This window comes from Lemur catta, chromosome 1 (assembly GCF_020740605.2).
Source record: "Lemur catta isolate mLemCat1 chromosome 1, mLemCat1.pri, whole genome shotgun sequence".
Lineage (NCBI taxonomy): Eukaryota > Metazoa > Chordata > Mammalia > Primates > Lemuridae > Lemur > Lemur catta.
Genome location: NC_059128.1, coordinates 25,149,842 through 25,167,457, shown reverse-complemented (window position 1 = coordinate 25,167,457; position 17,616 = coordinate 25,149,842). Strand labels below are relative to the sequence as shown.

The 17,616-nt window shown below is 40.7% G+C and overlaps 1 protein-coding gene across 2 annotated transcripts in view; it reads right to left on the bottom strand.

Annotated features, from left to right (window-relative positions):
- The window catches only part of NEK9 (NIMA related kinase 9), a 43,262-nt gene that overhangs the window by 14,200 nt on the left and 11,446 nt on the right, over positions 1-17,616 (bottom strand). Inside the window, exons 7-16 of one of the 2 annotated variants that reach the window (XM_045563635.1) lie at positions 11,193-11,303; positions 9,959-10,023; positions 7,616-7,666; positions 7,020-7,212; positions 5,220-5,364; positions 4,410-4,610; positions 4,175-4,221; positions 2,744-2,899; positions 938-1,046; positions 263-424 (exon numbers count right to left, since the gene is read on the bottom strand). In XM_045563635.1, coding sequence (XP_045419591.1) covers positions 263-424; positions 938-1,046; positions 2,744-2,899; positions 4,175-4,221; positions 4,410-4,610; positions 5,220-5,364; positions 7,020-7,212; positions 7,616-7,666; positions 9,959-10,023; positions 11,193-11,303 — 1,240 coding nt within the window. Of the gene's footprint in view, positions 1-262; positions 425-937; positions 1,047-2,743; positions 2,900-4,174; positions 4,222-4,373; positions 4,611-5,219; positions 5,365-7,019; positions 7,213-7,615; positions 7,667-9,958; positions 10,024-11,192; positions 11,304-17,616 lie in introns of both variants that reach the window. The other variant, XM_045563643.1, reaches the window with a different exon arrangement.

The window sequence follows — 17,616 nt, the reverse complement described above, 5'->3', positions numbered from 1 at the left end:
GTACTTGATAATTCTTGAAACATTTTACCAATAAACTTAAAGCTGAAGTGAAAAAAGGGGGAACTCAGAATATTAACATGTCATTATCTAGAAATCTGATCTTTTAAAAAGCTCAATATGCATAACTGGCCACTGATTTAACACAAATAAAAAAGTACATGCATGATTCAGCTATACAAATAACCAGTCTACCTCTTTCCAAATCAAAAATTAAAACACAGCCATCTGTCCAGAAAGCTTGAAATGACAGGTACAGACTCACCATCAGTGGCAGCAATGGTAAACTCATCACCGCAGGAAACCCTGATCACTTGCTTCCCACCTAGGGGTCCCCCCAACAGATTGATTCCCAGACGCTTCTTGTAATTCCCAACGCCCAGCTGCCCACACTTATTGCAGCCGAAGGTCAGCAGCCGGCCTCGCTCTGAGGGAAAAGCAAAAATAAATAACCAGGCACAAATGGGTGATTAAACAGAGAAAAGACGCAGTTAATGCAGAGTTCCATGGACTAGCTTCTGGCTGTTAGAATACACAAGTATAAACCAGCCATGATCCTGGACCTATAGCAGCTAGGGTATCTAGACAATATATCCAACGAGACCCGGTTAGTGACAATATTGTATTTTCTCTCCAATATGGCAGTATTTTAAATGTGGAAAATAGGTACTATCTTAGAATACTTATGGAAGGTGCTCATTAGAGACAACAGATGTCTGGAATTATAGGTGTGGTGTTCTCATTAAGGGATATATTTATCCTGCATTTATAATGGTTATCAACAAAAATGTGTACTTGAATGCCTAACTTGTTAATGAGATAATCCTGGATGCTAGTGGGAAATCAGAAGGATGTATATATTGTTAAGAAAAGCTAGTACTTGATAGGATAAAAGAGCCTGAGCTACTAAGGCATGTAATACAGTTATAAATTAACTCACCATCAATAGCAGCTGTGTGAGTCTTGCCTGGGGCAATGGTACGAATCTTATAAAAGGACAACTGTTTAGCCAAGGTAAAGGAGGTTGTGTAGGGAACTTCGTGGTAAGCCTGAAACAAGGTAAAAAAACAAAGATTCATGAGGGTTTTTTTTTTTTCTTTTTTTGTAAAAAAGGAGGAATAATCAGGCTGAGAATGGGCCACAGTGACCAAAAGGCAAATCATATTTTTTGGGTTTTTTTTGGAGACAGAGTATCGCTCTGTTGCCTGGGCTAGAGTGCTGTGGCGTCAGCCTAGCTCACAGCAACCTCAAACTCCTGGGCTTAAGCAATCTTCTGCCTCAGCCTCCCGAGTAGCTGGGACTACAGAAATGCACCACCATGCCTGACTGATTTTTTTCCATATATTTTTAGTTGTCCAGCTAATTTCTTTCTATTTTTAGTAGAGACGGGGGGTCTCACTCTTGCTCAGGTTGGTCTCGAACTCCTGACCTCAAGCAATCCTCCCATCTCGGCCTCCCAGAGTGCTAGGATTACAGGCATGAGCCACCGCACCTGGCCTCAAAAGGCAAATCATGTTACTAAGACGAAAGTGCCAGGTAGTTTCCAGCTCCAGTAGAATACAAGAAGAAAAAAGCTCAATATATAATCAGAGAATTCAGCATATGAGGCAGTACTTTCTGACAACAAAAGTTTTAGATTCTGAATTAGGGTATAAAAAACATGAACTCTCTATCCCAGAAGGCATTCATATTAGGATAGAATTGCTGGTATCTGTCTTGTTATACACTTTGTATACCTAACAAAGGCGGCAGGGCAAAGAATTAAAATCCTGAAGAACTCTCCAGCCCATAAAGCAATTAGTTTCCTGTGATCTAATTTCATCTATAGGGTAATGTTCCTCAACTTTGTGTTAAAACCCATATTCCCTTGTGAATTAGTATAAAAAAAGAATCCTCTCATATGAGTTTAAAATTTCATAACAAATCCAATGTTATAACAACAACACAAATCAAGTAATGGTAATTCTGAACATGCCTTCTCAAACTACAAAAATCTCCAGCCTTGCCTTGAATTTGTACTCTTCCTAATTGAAAATCACTACTTCAGAGACTGCTTAAAAATTAACTTTTACCTTTTTCATTGAGGGAGAAAACTTGTCTCTTAACCTGATTCTTTAGAAAATGACAAAAACTCATCATACTAACACAAACAGGAAACTAAGACAGTATCAGTGGAAAATGTCACAACATCCTTGAAAGGGGAGAATGGTAATTACGTTTAGTAAGCCTATAATAGGATCAGTGACTTGGGAACCAATCTAAAAAACTCCACAAGGAGATGACACATGGAAATATATTTCTTTTTCATAATGTTAACTTTCTTGATAAGGTAGAACCTGAATTCCACCATTTTATTCTTTGTAATCAATTTATTTATTGAGGTATAACCAATATACTGCAAAATACTTCACAGCTTGATACATTTTCCTGTATGCACATACTTATAAAACCACCACCCCAATCAAGATAGAGACCATTTCCATCAGCCTAGGATTTCTCCCATCTCTTCTGTTAATACCCGTACCCCTCCTCCCACAATAGTACCCAATATTTTGACTTCTGCCAACGTAAGTTAATTTTGCCTGTTCTTGAACTTTACATAGTTGGAATCCTACAGCACGTATTCTTTTGTGGATGGCTTCTTTTGCTGAAGACAATGTCTGTGAGATCATCACTTTATTCTTAAGTCAAATTCTATGGTCACTAATCAATAATAGCATCCCAAAGAAACAAAGTGGGCACTCACTTCATGGTTGATGATTCCAGACATGCACTGATTCAGACCCAGTTTGTTGAACTCATTGAGTCCACAGGCAAGCACTTTGCCTGACTGGGTCAGCAGAAATGTCCCATCACAGCCACATTGAACTGCAACAATAATTAAGGCCTTAGGAACATCCACCTGCAAGAAAAAAAAAAAAAATCAGAAAAAGAAATCCCAAATACATAACTCAGACCAGGAAAAAAATCCTCAAATTTTTTTCAAAAGTAACATGCTGCATTTAGCAGAATGACTACAGGAAAGTAAAGGTTTCTGTATTCTCTTTAGATTTGCCCAGCGGCTTAGAGGCTACTATTTTCAAAATGGAGCTCAAGTTTTATAACATAAAGGAAAAGGCAGCAGTTCCAGGTGACCTAAGCAGACAGCCCCAGTATGTTTTAGTAACAGGTTCTACTAATAGGGAGACTTCTCAGAAAAAGTTGGGAAAGAAGAAGCTTCAATCCATTACTGATTTTGTCCTCTGAGATGGGAGGCTGCTTGACAGTTACCGAAGAAACACAGTAGCCCTGTGGGGTCCCAATCTGGTCATTTTATAGGAGAGGTGACAGAGTACTGAGGTAGCAGCTAGGACTTCCAAATGCTTATAATCTTCTATAGCTAAATAGACAAGAGATGGAAAATGGTAGGGGTGACGGATGTGTGGGGCCACGATGGATGTGTGTAAAGCCTGAAACCTGGACCCTCATAGTTTCTATGACAGCCTTCCAGGGGAGGAGAACAGCCATGAATCCCAGTGAGAATGGTCCCTACAAACACATAATTTAATTTTTAAAATGTAAATAAAAACTGGTAACAATAAACGGTATAGTTGATTAGTCAACCTTCCAGTGGGTAAGCCTGTGCCCTAGATGGGGGTGGGAGAGATGTAACCACAGTTGTCCCTCAGCTGGTTTCAGCTTCTGTGAGCCCCTTGCAGTGCCAGCTCTGACAGTGCTTAGAGTAATTAGACATTATGTTTCATACAACATGACCCTAAACAAAAACAACGATTTCATCTGGTGTTCAACTGTAGAAATAGGAGGGTAAAATGGCTGCACAGGGTTAAGAGATAGTTTACTGCTTTCTAGTATCTTCTTGAGGGGTTTTACCGTGTATATGTAGCTATATTTTGACTTTTCTGCTGTACACGCTGATTTTGGCTCTCATCCCTGAGTAAGATGTGACAGTGTCCACAGTTGCTATTAATATATACACTTTCTCAGCTTTCTATGATTTAGTCAGATGATAAGACCACATAGTGCTAAATCAGAAATCCTACATTGTCAGTCTCCCACAATATTTCCTGAAATAGGAAATATTTAAAAAACAAACACCTTGATATGAAGTCAAGAGGACATATTATTGGAGTCTATGTGACTTAGACAGGCCTTAGGTAGAAGCTGCTTCTGATTTTACCTTTTGTGGTGTATAATAATCCTCTTCTGAATCCAAACCCAGTCGTCCTGAAACACACATAAAAATGAAAATCATTATAATGAGCACCTCCTCCCAATGAAGATGTTCTATAAGATTCTCTTTTACTGAATTAACACTTCTCATATAGAGGCTGCATGATGTGTTTAGATGCACACAAGCTTCGAGTCAGGCTGTGCACCTGGGAAGAAGTGGACAGAGACAAGGCTACCCCTACCATATTCGCCACAGCCCCAAGAATAGACTTCCTTGTTTCGTGTCAGAACCACCACATGATTATCTCCACAGGAGACCTGCTCCACTGGATTGCTCAGGAAGAAGTTCAGCTGCATGGGTTCTAGCACTTCAGGGCCAGCAACCTTGTCCACTCCCATGCAGCCATAGTAATCTGATCCAAAGGCATAGAGCTGACCCTCATCTGCAAAAGGAAGGAAAACAGAACTCATCAAAGGTCTGAATTATTTTATTCAATCAGAAAGCTGGGCAGGCAGGGCTAGAATGAGAACTACCTGGCCAGTGATCTCCCATGAGATGACTCCATCAGGGAAATCTGAAGGATAGACTGTGTGAGTCTAGAGCTGTTTGTATATAGACGGTCACATGTACTATAATTATAACATAGTTTAAAAAGTATTAAAAGGGCTTAAAATTTTACTGGGGCCATTTTTATTTTATAGATAAAAACCAAGTGAGTAATGATAAGACAAAAACTAAAATGAGGTCTTGATCTTGATTTTGTGTTATCTATAGCCTGATGAGGTTGTAGGATTATTTTTCCCCCCAAATGGGACATATAACACATTTATCCTCATCCCACCTCTTCTCTATTATCCACCTGCATTCTCCTTGTGCACCATCCCCTAATATTATAGCACATTTGGCATGTTGTTATTAATGAATATATTTGCTCAATGTCTTTTGCTCTTTGAGTATTGTCTTTTGTTGTAAAATCCCAACTAAAATTGTACAGGATTAAGCACAGTAGCCTACATTAAATACACATAGATGCTTTCTGCTGATGGCTTACCTGTCACACAGACAGTGAAATCATCACCACACGACACCTGGTGGATAGCTTTGCCTTGCAACTTTTCCACATGCTTTGGCTGTCGATAGGAGGCTTTGTCTCCATGGCCCAGCTGACCGTGGAGTTTAGTACCCCCTTGCATGTTCTGTGAAATAGAGAGGTCTTGTGAAGTTTTAACTTTTCATGCCAAATACTAATCTTCAATATAATTTCATGTGAAGAAAAACAGGAAGCAAAAAAAAGCTGGAAATTTAGACATTAGAAAAGAAATGGATAAGGGGATTAAACCTTTTAATGGTAGGTAGCATAAAACCCCTGCCAACAGGTAAAGAAGATTTAGAAAGTATCCAGACTGATATCCATCAAGACTTAAAAGGATACATTTCCAATTTTGTCTTTATTCTTCAAGTCTAAGATGAACTATATATTTAATTATAAGTGATGACGAAAAAATTCTTTATAGAGTCTAATTGGATTGCTTCTCCAGTAGTACAGCCTCTTGGAAATCTGTACTAGAAGTTTTATAAATTTTGGTCACAGTTTCCCTGAAACATGGAACAGTTAGAAAGAACTGGGCTACATCAAAGAGGCTGCTATATGGCACTGAGAATAGTCCTGCCTGACTTTTCAATGGTTTTATAGACATAAGTAATTCTTTCCATTCAATGACTCAACTACAAGTCCTTATATAAATGTTTTTTAAGGCACTAATTTCACTCCATTTCTGGTAGCTTCTCAAGAACTACTTCTTTAAGGGATAGGGTTTTAGGACAGAACAGCAAGTCAACACTCCATAACAAAGGCCAAATCATTCATTCATTCTTTCAATCAGTCAATAGTTGAGTGTCTACTCTCTTACATACTGGGGACGAAACAGTGAAAAAGACATATATATGGTTCCTGTCCTCAGGGAGAAGGTATCTGAAACCACTGGAAAAAATGAGCTTCCTAAGAGAGGTGAACCGAGGGCCGAAGACAAGCTGGAGTAAAGAAAAAGTAGCCTGAAAACAGCCTGAGAAGGCACAAAGAAACAGGAAGAAAGCCAAGAGAACACGCTATCATGGAAGCCAAGTGAAGACAAAACTTCAAGAAGGGAGGGAGTGGTCAACTACATCAAGTGCTGCCAAAACGTCAAGCTAGGTAAGGAAGGACTAAAAATTATCTGTTTTATTTTAGTAATTTATATATCATTTTGTCAAGACCAGTTTAAATTGAGTGGCAGAAATGGAAGCAGCATGGTAGGTGAATGAGGAGAAACTGGGGATAAGGAAACCGTTTAATAAGAAGGTGAGAGACAGAGTGGAATCTAGAGGGTAACAGGTGGAAATTCTACACAAGCTATACCTAGCTATCATCAGTCATGGGTGGAGGTCTCAGAAGATTCTTGACACGGTATAGCGCTTCATTTGTTTACAAGGCTGCTTCACAGATACTAGTTGCTCTGAACCTCATGGTAATAGAACAGAATAATTAAGTGACTTATCTTAAATCATCCAACTGTAAATGGGAAAGCCTAGTCTCCTGAGTCCAAACATAGGGCTCTTTTAATTTTCTCTCCTTCTGCCATTCATTCATTCATTCAGAAAACACTTATAGGTGACCTAATATGTACCAGGCACTGGGGGATACATCAGTAAATTGACAAAATTGCTCCTCTCTTAAGAGCTTTCATTCCATCACCCCATACTGCCACTCCCTTAGCATAGGTTCAACTTAATGAAATGTATAAACATCCTGGGCCCAGTAAACAATGAGGCTTATAGCACGGTTGCAAAGTATTAATACTTAACTTTTACTTACCACCCAGGTATACAGTTCCTTCTCCACTGTGACCACAGCAAAATGGGTATTCCCTGCACACACCTGCCGGGCACTACAGCCACTCTTGATGACATCCAGTTTCTGGGGGGTAGACTTTCCACCACCCCAAACATAGACTTCACTGGTTCGTGATGTTACCACAGCAATGGGCGCTTCAGTCACAGTGCTTGACCTGCCAGCAACCCCAGAACAAAGGCACATTTAATATAAAAACAACATCAAAGAAAAATGCTTCCAGTCTGTTCCCTGAGAATAACCACCAATTATGGTATGAGAAAGTATGTTCTTTCTTGACAACTTTTTTCAACCCTCTATCATAGCAGGCTTTGCAATTCTTGCCTGAGGGCTTCATCACAGCTTGGCTAGATCAGATTCCAGCCTGATCCGCAACATCTACACTTTTCAATATTTGTCATGGGAATCATAGCTACTTTAGCGTGAGGGTGAAATTATAGCTTTCTCTCCTGAAAGGATGCCAAAGCCTACCGGAATCAAATAATGCACAAACCCAAGAAAGATCCCCTGCCCTTGGTAATTTAGGATGTATTAGTTTTCAATAGTCTCTTGAGCATTACCTTGGTCTCTTTGTAGGGGCATTAAGCAGAGTGACTTTTTCCTCCATCTCTCTACCAAAAGAAAATCAAAGAAACATGAGTGAAATAATAGGTTCCTATATTGCAAAGATGTCTCTTTAATACATTTCACATATTTAATCCTCTTATAAACTGTATGCATCCTATAGCATTACAATACTTTTATGAAAGTAGCTCAGTACAACTCAAACAGTTATACAGGCCTGGCATTAGACAATTCATTAAATACCAAACGGTCAGCAGTTTAAGGCCATTTGTTTTCTATTTCTGAGAAGTGGTCCAGGCTGGGAGAGCCTTGAGAACCTCTAACACACATGTTTAAGTACCTGATGGACAATTCCATTCAGTCTGCCCACTAACTCTACAAATGAAACATCTCCAAATCTGAGCTCATTATCCTTCTCTCAAACAAGCTTTTCTTTCTGACTTCTCTATTTCCATAATTGCCAGCGCCCCTCTCCCATTCTCCCAATCAACTGGGCTTAAAACCTCAGTCATCTCTGACTCAACTCTTTCTTTTCTTCAACATTCAAGTTCTATAGATGCTACCTACACAGTAGTTTTTACACTCACCTCTTCCTTTCCAGTCTCATCACCTTAATTCTGTGGGCAGCTCTACTTCCCATCTGTACTGTGGTAGCACCTCTTAATTAGTCTCACTTGCTACAGTCCTAAACCACTTTACTATCCTAATTTCACATTAAAACCAGTATTGATAAATAACTCTTTCTGAGGTACACCTCTTATCACATGAACTGCCCTCTCACAGACGTCCAATGCTTCTGTGCTATCACGTGAATTAAGCACAAATTCCTTGGCCTGGCATGCATGATTCCCTATCTATCTCTCCAACCTTCCTTCTCTTTGCTTATACCCTGTGTCCTAGCCCAGGGGTGTCATTCTACCTTAATCAAATATAGCTGAACTACAGGGGTAGTGCTCAGGAATCAGTATTTTTTGAAAGTTCCTGAGATTTTGCATTGAGAGCCCCAGGCCTAGAACCACTAAACTAGCCAAGTAGGACTGTGTGTTTCCTGAATATTTTCTATAACTTCCTGTGTCTGTGCCTTGGCTTATGCTATTTTTTCTGTCTGGAAAACTCTTTGTCTTATGTTTTTCCATCAAAGTACAAAGTTCCAACAGAGTATTGAAGGTAAATCTATAATTATCCACGAAAAATTGCAATTAAAAATTATCAAAATATTTCAATATGAGATTAAAATAATGATATTTTTGGGATATAAGCCAGATAAAAATTTTAAATATGCTTAACTGGCCTAAAAAAGTGGTATTGCCTGAATGTGCACAGAACATAAATGGAAGGTCATAGTGCTGTATCTGGAGTATTACACATAATTCCAGGTATCAAAACAGTGGCCAGAGACCAACTGGAGAAGAATCAGAAAAGATTAATTAAATGACACAACAGAATAAAGATATTGACCAAATAGCAAATATCATGGAATTAGGTGTGTACTTAACATACTTAAGGGCAAGACTTGAAAAACAGCATAGTAAGTGTTTGAATATTTTGAGGATATAAAAACAAAGAACTGGTAGAGGAGGAAGAAGGGTAGTAAGGCAAAAATAGTATAAAAGGATGAAATACAGACTAGAAAATTTAAGAAAGACAAGGAATACCTTGTCCTTTAAGTTAAGGTTTGAAGCTTCCTACAGGAAGTGAGGGAAAAAGCACATCCTTCCTATCTCTCAAGACCTCTGACACAGAATAAATCTCAGGAAATAACCTGTCAGCAGTCAATAAAGCTCAACCTCCAGAAATGGGCAAAAGGTACCTGAAGAGGACTCCTCCAACTCCACCCTACCATCTACACGAATGCACTAAAAAACAAAGGCCCCATCCAGTTCACACTACTATCCAAAAATCATTGAGCACCTTAAAATAGGCCCTGGGTTGATCACTTTCTATGTATTACCTTAGTTAATCCTCACTTTATCTCACCTTACAGAGGAGAAAACTAAGAGATGGAGATGTCAAGTAACTTGACAAAGATGACAGAACTCAGATACAAACCTGAGGATGTCTGAGTCTCCCTTAATTACTATACTGTAATGCCTAAATTCTAGATTTAAAAACCCACAGATGGGGGATGAAGAGGGTCCTGGAGTCTCATCAGTACAAATTTAGAAGTAAGGAGATGAAAGTCAAGCACTATCCTCAAGCAATGAAAGCAGAGATGTTGACAGAAAATAGCACTTAAGTGGCCAAGTCAGGAAACACCACCCTTTTTGTGGTCCTCTGATCAGGCCTCTAACAGTCAATCATGTCAGGAAAGACAGTGGAGTGACTTCTTTGTACTTTACCTTCTGCGTTTCCTGAGAAGGGGACGATCTAGAAGCTCATCTGCAGTGGGTCTCTGCTCAGGATCCTAAAAAGTAAAAACAGAGTTAGTTTTCACTATGGGGAATAGACAATATGGGATCTAAAGAGGCATTTTTACTTCCTCTTAGAAGGCTGTGGGTTAGTTAGTGAAAGACCACTCTATATTATCCTTTTGTTTCAAAAATCATAACTTCTCACGTCATAGTCCATGGTTCATGCTTCTCACCTTATTATCATTAACACTTGTACATGAAAGAGGATGTTTACAATGCACCTTCCTCACTTGTTCAATTAGGGCAGGGCAGTGGCTCTCAAACCTCAATATATACAGCACACACTGGGCACAGTGGCTCACGCCTATAATCCTAGAACTCTGGGAGGCCAAGGTGGGAGGATCGCTTGAGGTCAGGAGTTCGAGACCAGCCTGACCAAGAGTGAGATACTGTCTCTACTAAAAATACAAAAAATTAGCTGGGCATGGTGGTGCATGCCTGTAGTCCCAGCTACTCGGGAGGCTGAGGCAGAAGGATCACTTGAGCCTAGAAAGTTGCCGTGAGCTAGGCTGATGCCACGGCACTCTAGCCCGGGCAACTGAGCAAGACTCTGTCTAAAAAAAAAAAAAAAAATATATATATATATATATATATACACACACATATATATAATGTATGTATGTACAGCACAGGGAATTACCTGGGGTGCTTATTACAGATAAAGATTTCTTGACTTTATCCACAGAGATTTTGATCTAGTTGGTCTGAAGTGGGGCCTAGGAATCTTCTTGTTACTTATAAAACTCCCTCATTTTCTGGTGATTCTGATGCCAGTGATTCATGGACCATATTTTGAATAATACTAGAACTATACAGCAAAGGAATTATGAAATATTATAAGCATAAGTATTCTATATATTAGAAACTCTAAATCATCTTTGCCTACAGTTTTATAAAATAAATATTTAGAAATTAATCTTGGTCATAAAAAATGGAGCAAAATTTAAACGGCAAATTTATAAAGCAGAATAAAATAAGAATTTGTTTGTTGAAGCACACAACTATCATGAATTACTAATGCCTCTTCTGGGTACAGCCGCAACATACATCCTACCCTGGAAAGCCAATGTGGTTTTGTGTGGTTTGTTTCTGTGCCATACTCCAAACACTGAGGTTGGCAGGGGAAATATGAAACCGAAATGAATGTGTAAGTCATACCTACCTGGTCGAGGCATGCATGGACCATCTGGATCAATTCCAAAGAGTACTGGCTAGAATCAACTTCCATGGCCCGGATTCCTTGCACGATCTTCACACACAGGTTGAGTGGATTCTATGAGAAAATGATGATTGCATTGTTCCTGGTTATATAAAAATTATGTTATAATCTACCAGTAAGGGACTCTGAGATGTCTGTGGCCATTATTTAAAGAATTGGCAATAGGTCTGCGTTAGGCCTGACTTCTTTTTTAACTATTAGTTTGCATCAGCAAGAAATGGTTAGGGATGCACTGCTGCTATCAGACGGAATGAAGCCAACTGACCAATATGGAGATTAAATCTATAACTGTCTGGCCAACAGCAAAATGCTCAGAGAATATTATAATCTAAACCTTCAACTGAATCCCAAGAAAAAGCAAAGCAAGATTAGCCTCGCTTCTTGGCTTCAAGTACCTCCCTTATCAACTAATTTGCCTCCTAATTTGTATATCTTAATAATGGCTATATAGGCAGTACTCTGCTGCAACAGACAAAGCAGTGAATAATATATTAATAATAAAAATATTATAGTAATACCACTACCACCTTATTGACAGACCACTATAAACTAGACAGGCACATTACATATATGATCTTTTTTATCCTCAGAAACACCACTCAAGGAGGCTATTATCATTATCAATTTGTACATCAGAAAAATGGGGCTCAGAGATGTGAAGTAACTTGCCCAAAACCACACAGGTAGTAAAAACAGAGCCATATTCCAGCTAAGGTCTATCTGACTCCAAAAGTCATTTTCTTCTACTATATTATTTAGGAAAATTAGATGATATACCAGAACAAACTTCAGGATTTACAAAAACAAATAGAAATTATGGGCGCAAGATGGCTGACTAGAGACACTGCTTGCCAGACAGTCCCTGAGGGAAGAAAGGGTTTCAGATAAAGGAGATGAAGGGGGAAGAGTGGATGCAGCTCAGGTGTGTAGGTCGTAGAGAGAAGTGCTGGAGCCTGATGGGGACTTCACGGAGAAAAGATGCGAAGCAGATAAGTAAGAGGAAACCCAGAGAGGCTTGGAGTCCAGTGAAAGGGTATGGGGGACTCCCTTTCTCCCTCCCACACTCCTTCGGTGATCGGAGGGCCACTAAGTTACTTGGAAGCTTTCCCACTACCGAAGCCCAAACAACGCGGCAACCACGGAACTGTGGGGAGAACTTGTGTGATCCCAGAGCTTGGACATTTGGTGCAGGATTCTTTTCCAAGGAGAGTGACTCGAGGGGCTGGAGAGTCGGCTTTCTTCCATTCAGACTCCTACCCTTCCCTGCTCCTCCCCCACCCACCGCGACTGGAAGAACAATTTGAGCGAGTGGCTGCCTCTCCCCAGCTAGCGTGACCTCCGGTCTGAGGTTTCCACAGAGAGTGGGGCCCACACCTTTCCCCCTGAGGACCTGCAGTGGACCTGGGTTGCCTGATATGGGAGCTCCCTGCCTGCTGGCATTTCTCAGAGACACATGCCAGAGGGTCAGACACACAGGCCAGATCCCGTGCTCCCAGGACTGGAGTGGGTTGTCGGGGGAAACAACGAGGAGTTTTGGAAGCTGGACTCGGGAGGTGAGGGAGCCCATGTGGGTGGAACTGATAGAATAATACTGTGGGGGTCCGAGACATGGGGATCTGGGAGAGCGCCCACCCCCGCAAAGGAAAGGCGCGCTGTTGGACTAGGGCAGGTCCTCCAGTAGGAAAGACCCTAGCCCATGAGGCCATAGCAACCAAGCGCAGCGCATTCAGGTGCCAGGGCAGTAGGGGAATTGTGGCCCCTTCCTCAAGAGCAGCCCTGCCTTGACTCTCCTCCCAGTAGCTCCCCCTAGTGGCCAGGAAAACAGCCTCTGAGCACTGCTTTGCAAAGCCTTCCAGGCTCGCACAATCTAACCACACCCTGCCTTGTTCCTCCACCCACCTCTGCTGCGGTGGCGATCAAAGCAACCCCCTGGGAGCTACAGGGCCCCTCCCAAAGCCTGGGGCATTCAAGTGCTCCACCTGAGGGACTAGAGCTTATCACAGACACAAAGAACATCTCCGCAGTTGGCTCTTTCCTGCAAGCATCCACCACTGACAGGAAGAACAACTCTACAGCTCATCACAGCCTCTACCAACTCCAACAGCGGGGGGGGGGGGGGGGGGGGGCTGATTCTTACTCACAAGTAGCACCCATCATCTCGGAGATTAAGCTGGGGGTCCCAATACAATTCATACTGGTGGGAAAAGGTGAAGACAGGATAGAGGCAACCCGAGGGGACACTGCTTTTTAGGAGAGAAATGAAAGTTACAGGCAGCTCGATCTGTGAGGGGTCTCCCTCTTCCACTGCAGCCCTCTGGGCTGACTGGCGAGCTACTCAGAGTCTGTGCAAAGATATTGCACCAGAAAACAGGTAGAGCAGAGATCTGGTGCCTGCCCTTATGCAACCAACGACGTCCTGATCACTCTGGTACATAAAGCCAGGTCTGCTTGGGACCCAGTCTTCCAGCAGACAGTAGCCTTTGCATCACTCCCGCCAGACTGGGGAGGGAACACGCTCCCCTGTGTCATGTCCTATGACTGGCAGCTGAGCATGCCTCCTCTCCCATGTGGGAGCCGAACAGAGGAGGAGCCTCAGACACCACAGGCACCACTTGAGAAGCCTGTGCTACTGCCTCAGTGGGTCCTAGGTATGAGGGGAGACCCTTGGCTGACCAGCAGATCTGGCCCACCCACATGGACCCTGGGCCACTGAGACAAACCCCTGCCTATGTGACTGGGCATCAGCAGTCCACATGCTAGCGGAACAGCTCCCCATATGGGCGGCTCTCCCCCAGAAATCCCCAGAGCCAGCTCTGAAGCTCTTGCTGTGCCCGAGTCCAAGGCTCTGCCCCTGTAACTCCTGGGCCCCTGCTGGGCTTGCAACTCCATCCCTGAGACTCCAGAGTTGTGCCTGGTCCCTAAGACCCCACTCCTGAGTCCCCACCACTACCAGTGGGCCGGCAGAACCTCCCTGAGGTCCAACACTTCACTTGGGACCCTCCGGCCCTGAGCAGCTGCCATTCTTGGACTTCATTCAAGAGAGTCCCCAGCAAAGGAGAATAGGTGTCCTGCAATCCTATTAACCCAGAGCCAAGAGAATAGGAGCCATATGAGAAGAAACCAGCAAAAGAACCCTGGCAACATGAAAAAACAAAATAATTCGACACCCCCAAGGGAACACAATGGAGCTACAGTAGTGGATTCTACCCACAAGGAAATTGCCAAAATGACAGAAATAGAATTCAGAATACGGATGGCAAGTAAGATGAATAGAATTGAAGAGAAAGTTGAAAACCAACAAAAACAAGCCAAAAAAACTTTCAGGAAATCAAATGAAAAAAATGAAAAAAGTCACTAGAGAGCTAGATAACACAAGAAAAGATATATTAGAACTTAAAGAAATGAAAGAGTCATTTAGGAAATTTGAAAACATAGCAGAAAGCTTTAAAAACAGGCTAAAACAAGGAGAAGAAAGAATCTCAGAGCTTGAAGACAAGGCTCTCAAGATAACCCAGTCATTCAAAGAGGAAGAGAAGAGCAGAAAAAAGTTGGAGCAATCATTAAGAGAGATATGCGGCTAGGTGAAGCAAACTAACATTTGAATTACAGGTATCCCTGAAGAAGAAGAAGAAAGAATTAAAAGCAAGGAAAACCTATTTGAGGAAATTATTGAGGAAAACTTGCCTGGTATTACCAGAAATTCAGACATACAGATAGAAGATGGGCACTGAATACTGGGAATATTCACAGCAAATAGGTTATCTCCAAGACACATAGTAATCAACCTGGCTAAAGTCAAAATGAAGGAGAAAATTCTGCAAGCAGCAAGACGAAAGCATCAAATAACCTACAAAGGAAAACCCATCAGGCTAACTGCAGACTTCCTGGCAGAAACTTTACAAGCCAGAAGAGATTGGGGTCCATCTTGAATTGACTTAAACAGCATAACTGCCAGCCTAGAGCTTTGAATACTGCAAAACTTAGTTTCACAATAGATGGAGAAATTAAGTCTTTCCCAGATAAGCAAACACTGAGGGAATTTGCCATGACCAGACCTGCTCTGCACAAAATACTCAGAATAGCACTATACACAAATCAGCACAACAGATTCCCACCAGTGTAAATTCACCTAACAAAACCCCAAACTCAAAATTCTTATAAAACAATAGAACAAGAAAACAAAGCAATACAGGACTACTTCACAGGATAAATGGACCAACATCCCACATATCAATGCTATCAACTAACGTTAACAGACTGAATGCCCTTCTCAAAAAACATAAGCTGACTGAATAGATGAAAAAACATAACCCTACTATCTGTTGTATCTAGGAAACACATCTAAACCACAAGGTCACACACAGATTCAATGTGAAAGTATGGAAAAAATATTCCACACAAATAGAAATCAAAAGACAGCAGGTGTGGCCATTCTCCTATCAGATACAATTGACTTTAAGCCAATAAAGGTAAAGAAAGACAAGGAGGATCATTATGTAATGGTAAAGGGGGCAATTCAACAAGAAGACATAACAATCCTAAATATATATGCATCCAACACAGGAGCTCCAAGCAAATTTTACTAGAGCTAAACAAAGAAACAGCACCATCGTAATTGCTGGGAACCTCAACAACCCATTGTCAGAGCTCAACAAATCATCAAAGCAGAAAATAAATAAAGAAACAATGGACTTAAACCAAAATCTAAATCAAATGGACCTAACATTTACAGAACATTCTACCCTGAAACTACAGAATACATATTCTTCTCAACAGCACATGGGACATTCTCCAAGACTGATCATATTTTAGGTCACAAAACAGGTCTCAACAAATTTTAAAAAACTGAAATTATATAATGTCTTTTCTCCCACCACAGTGGAAAAAAACTAGAAATCAATCACAAGGAAACAAACATATACAAAGTCATGGAAATTAATCTGCCAGTGAACGATTATTGGGTCAAGAATGAAATTAAGATGGAAATCAAAAATTTCTTTGAACTTAATAACAAAGGGGACACAAGCTATCAAAATCTATGGAATGTAGCAAAAGCATTCCTCAGGGGAAAATTCATAGCCTTAAATGCCTACATCAAAAAGACAAAAAGATCACAAATTAACAACCTAATGTCATATCTCCTAAGGAACTAGAAAAGGAAGAACAAACCAAACCCAAAGCCAGCAGAAGAAAAGCAATAACAAAGGTCAGAGCACAACTAAATGAATTGGAGGAAAAACAAGATTAACAAAACAAAAAGTTGAATCTTGAAAAGATAAACAAAATTGATAGACCTTTTACTAGAGAACAGAAGAGAAAAGACTCAAATAAACTCCATCAGAAATGAAAAAGGTGACATTACAACTGATACCGCAGAAATACAAAACACCATCCATAAATACTATGTAAATCTCTACGTGCATAAACTAGAGAACGTAGAGGAAATGGACAAGTTCCAGGAAACACATAACCTCCCAAAACTCAACCAGGAAGAAACAGAACTCCCGAACAGACCAATTATGAACAGTGAGATTGAAACAATAATAAAAAACTCCCAACAACAACAACAACAACAAAAAAGCTGTGGACCAGATGGATTAACAGCCAAATTCTATCAGACCTACAAAGAAGACCTGGTATCCATAATAAAGAAATTATTCCATATTGAGAAGGATGGAATCCTCCTCAACTCATTCTAAAAACCAGTATCACCTTGATAGCAAAGCCAGGACAGGACACAACAAAAAAAGAATATCCAATATCCCTTATGAATATGGATGCAAAAATTCTCAGTAAAATACTAGCAAACCAAATTCAACAGCACATCAAAAAAAAAAAAAAAATAATAATAATCCACCAGGATCAAGTGGGCTTCATTCCAGGGATGCAAGGATGTACGGGTGGATCAACATATGTAAATCAATAAATGTGATTCACCACATAAACAAAAGCAAAAACAAAGACATATTATCATCTCAGTAGACACAGAAAAAGCATTTGACAAAATCCAGCACCCTTTCATAAAAACCCTCAATGAATTAGGCATAGAAGGAACACATCTCATAATTATAAAGAGCCATATATGACAAACCCATAGCCAACATCATATTGAATGGGGAAAAGTTGAAAGCATTCCTTTCCCCTAAGAACTGGAACAAGACAAGGATGCCCACTGTCACCACTTCTATTCAATATAGTGCCAGAAGTCCTAGCTAGAGCAATCAGGCAAGAGAAGAATATTAAGTGCATCTAAATCAGGAAAGAGGAGGTCAAACTATTGCTCTTCACTGATGATATGATCTTGTATCTAGAAAACCCCAAAGATTCCACCAAGAGTCTCCTGGAATTGACAAATAAATTCAGCAAA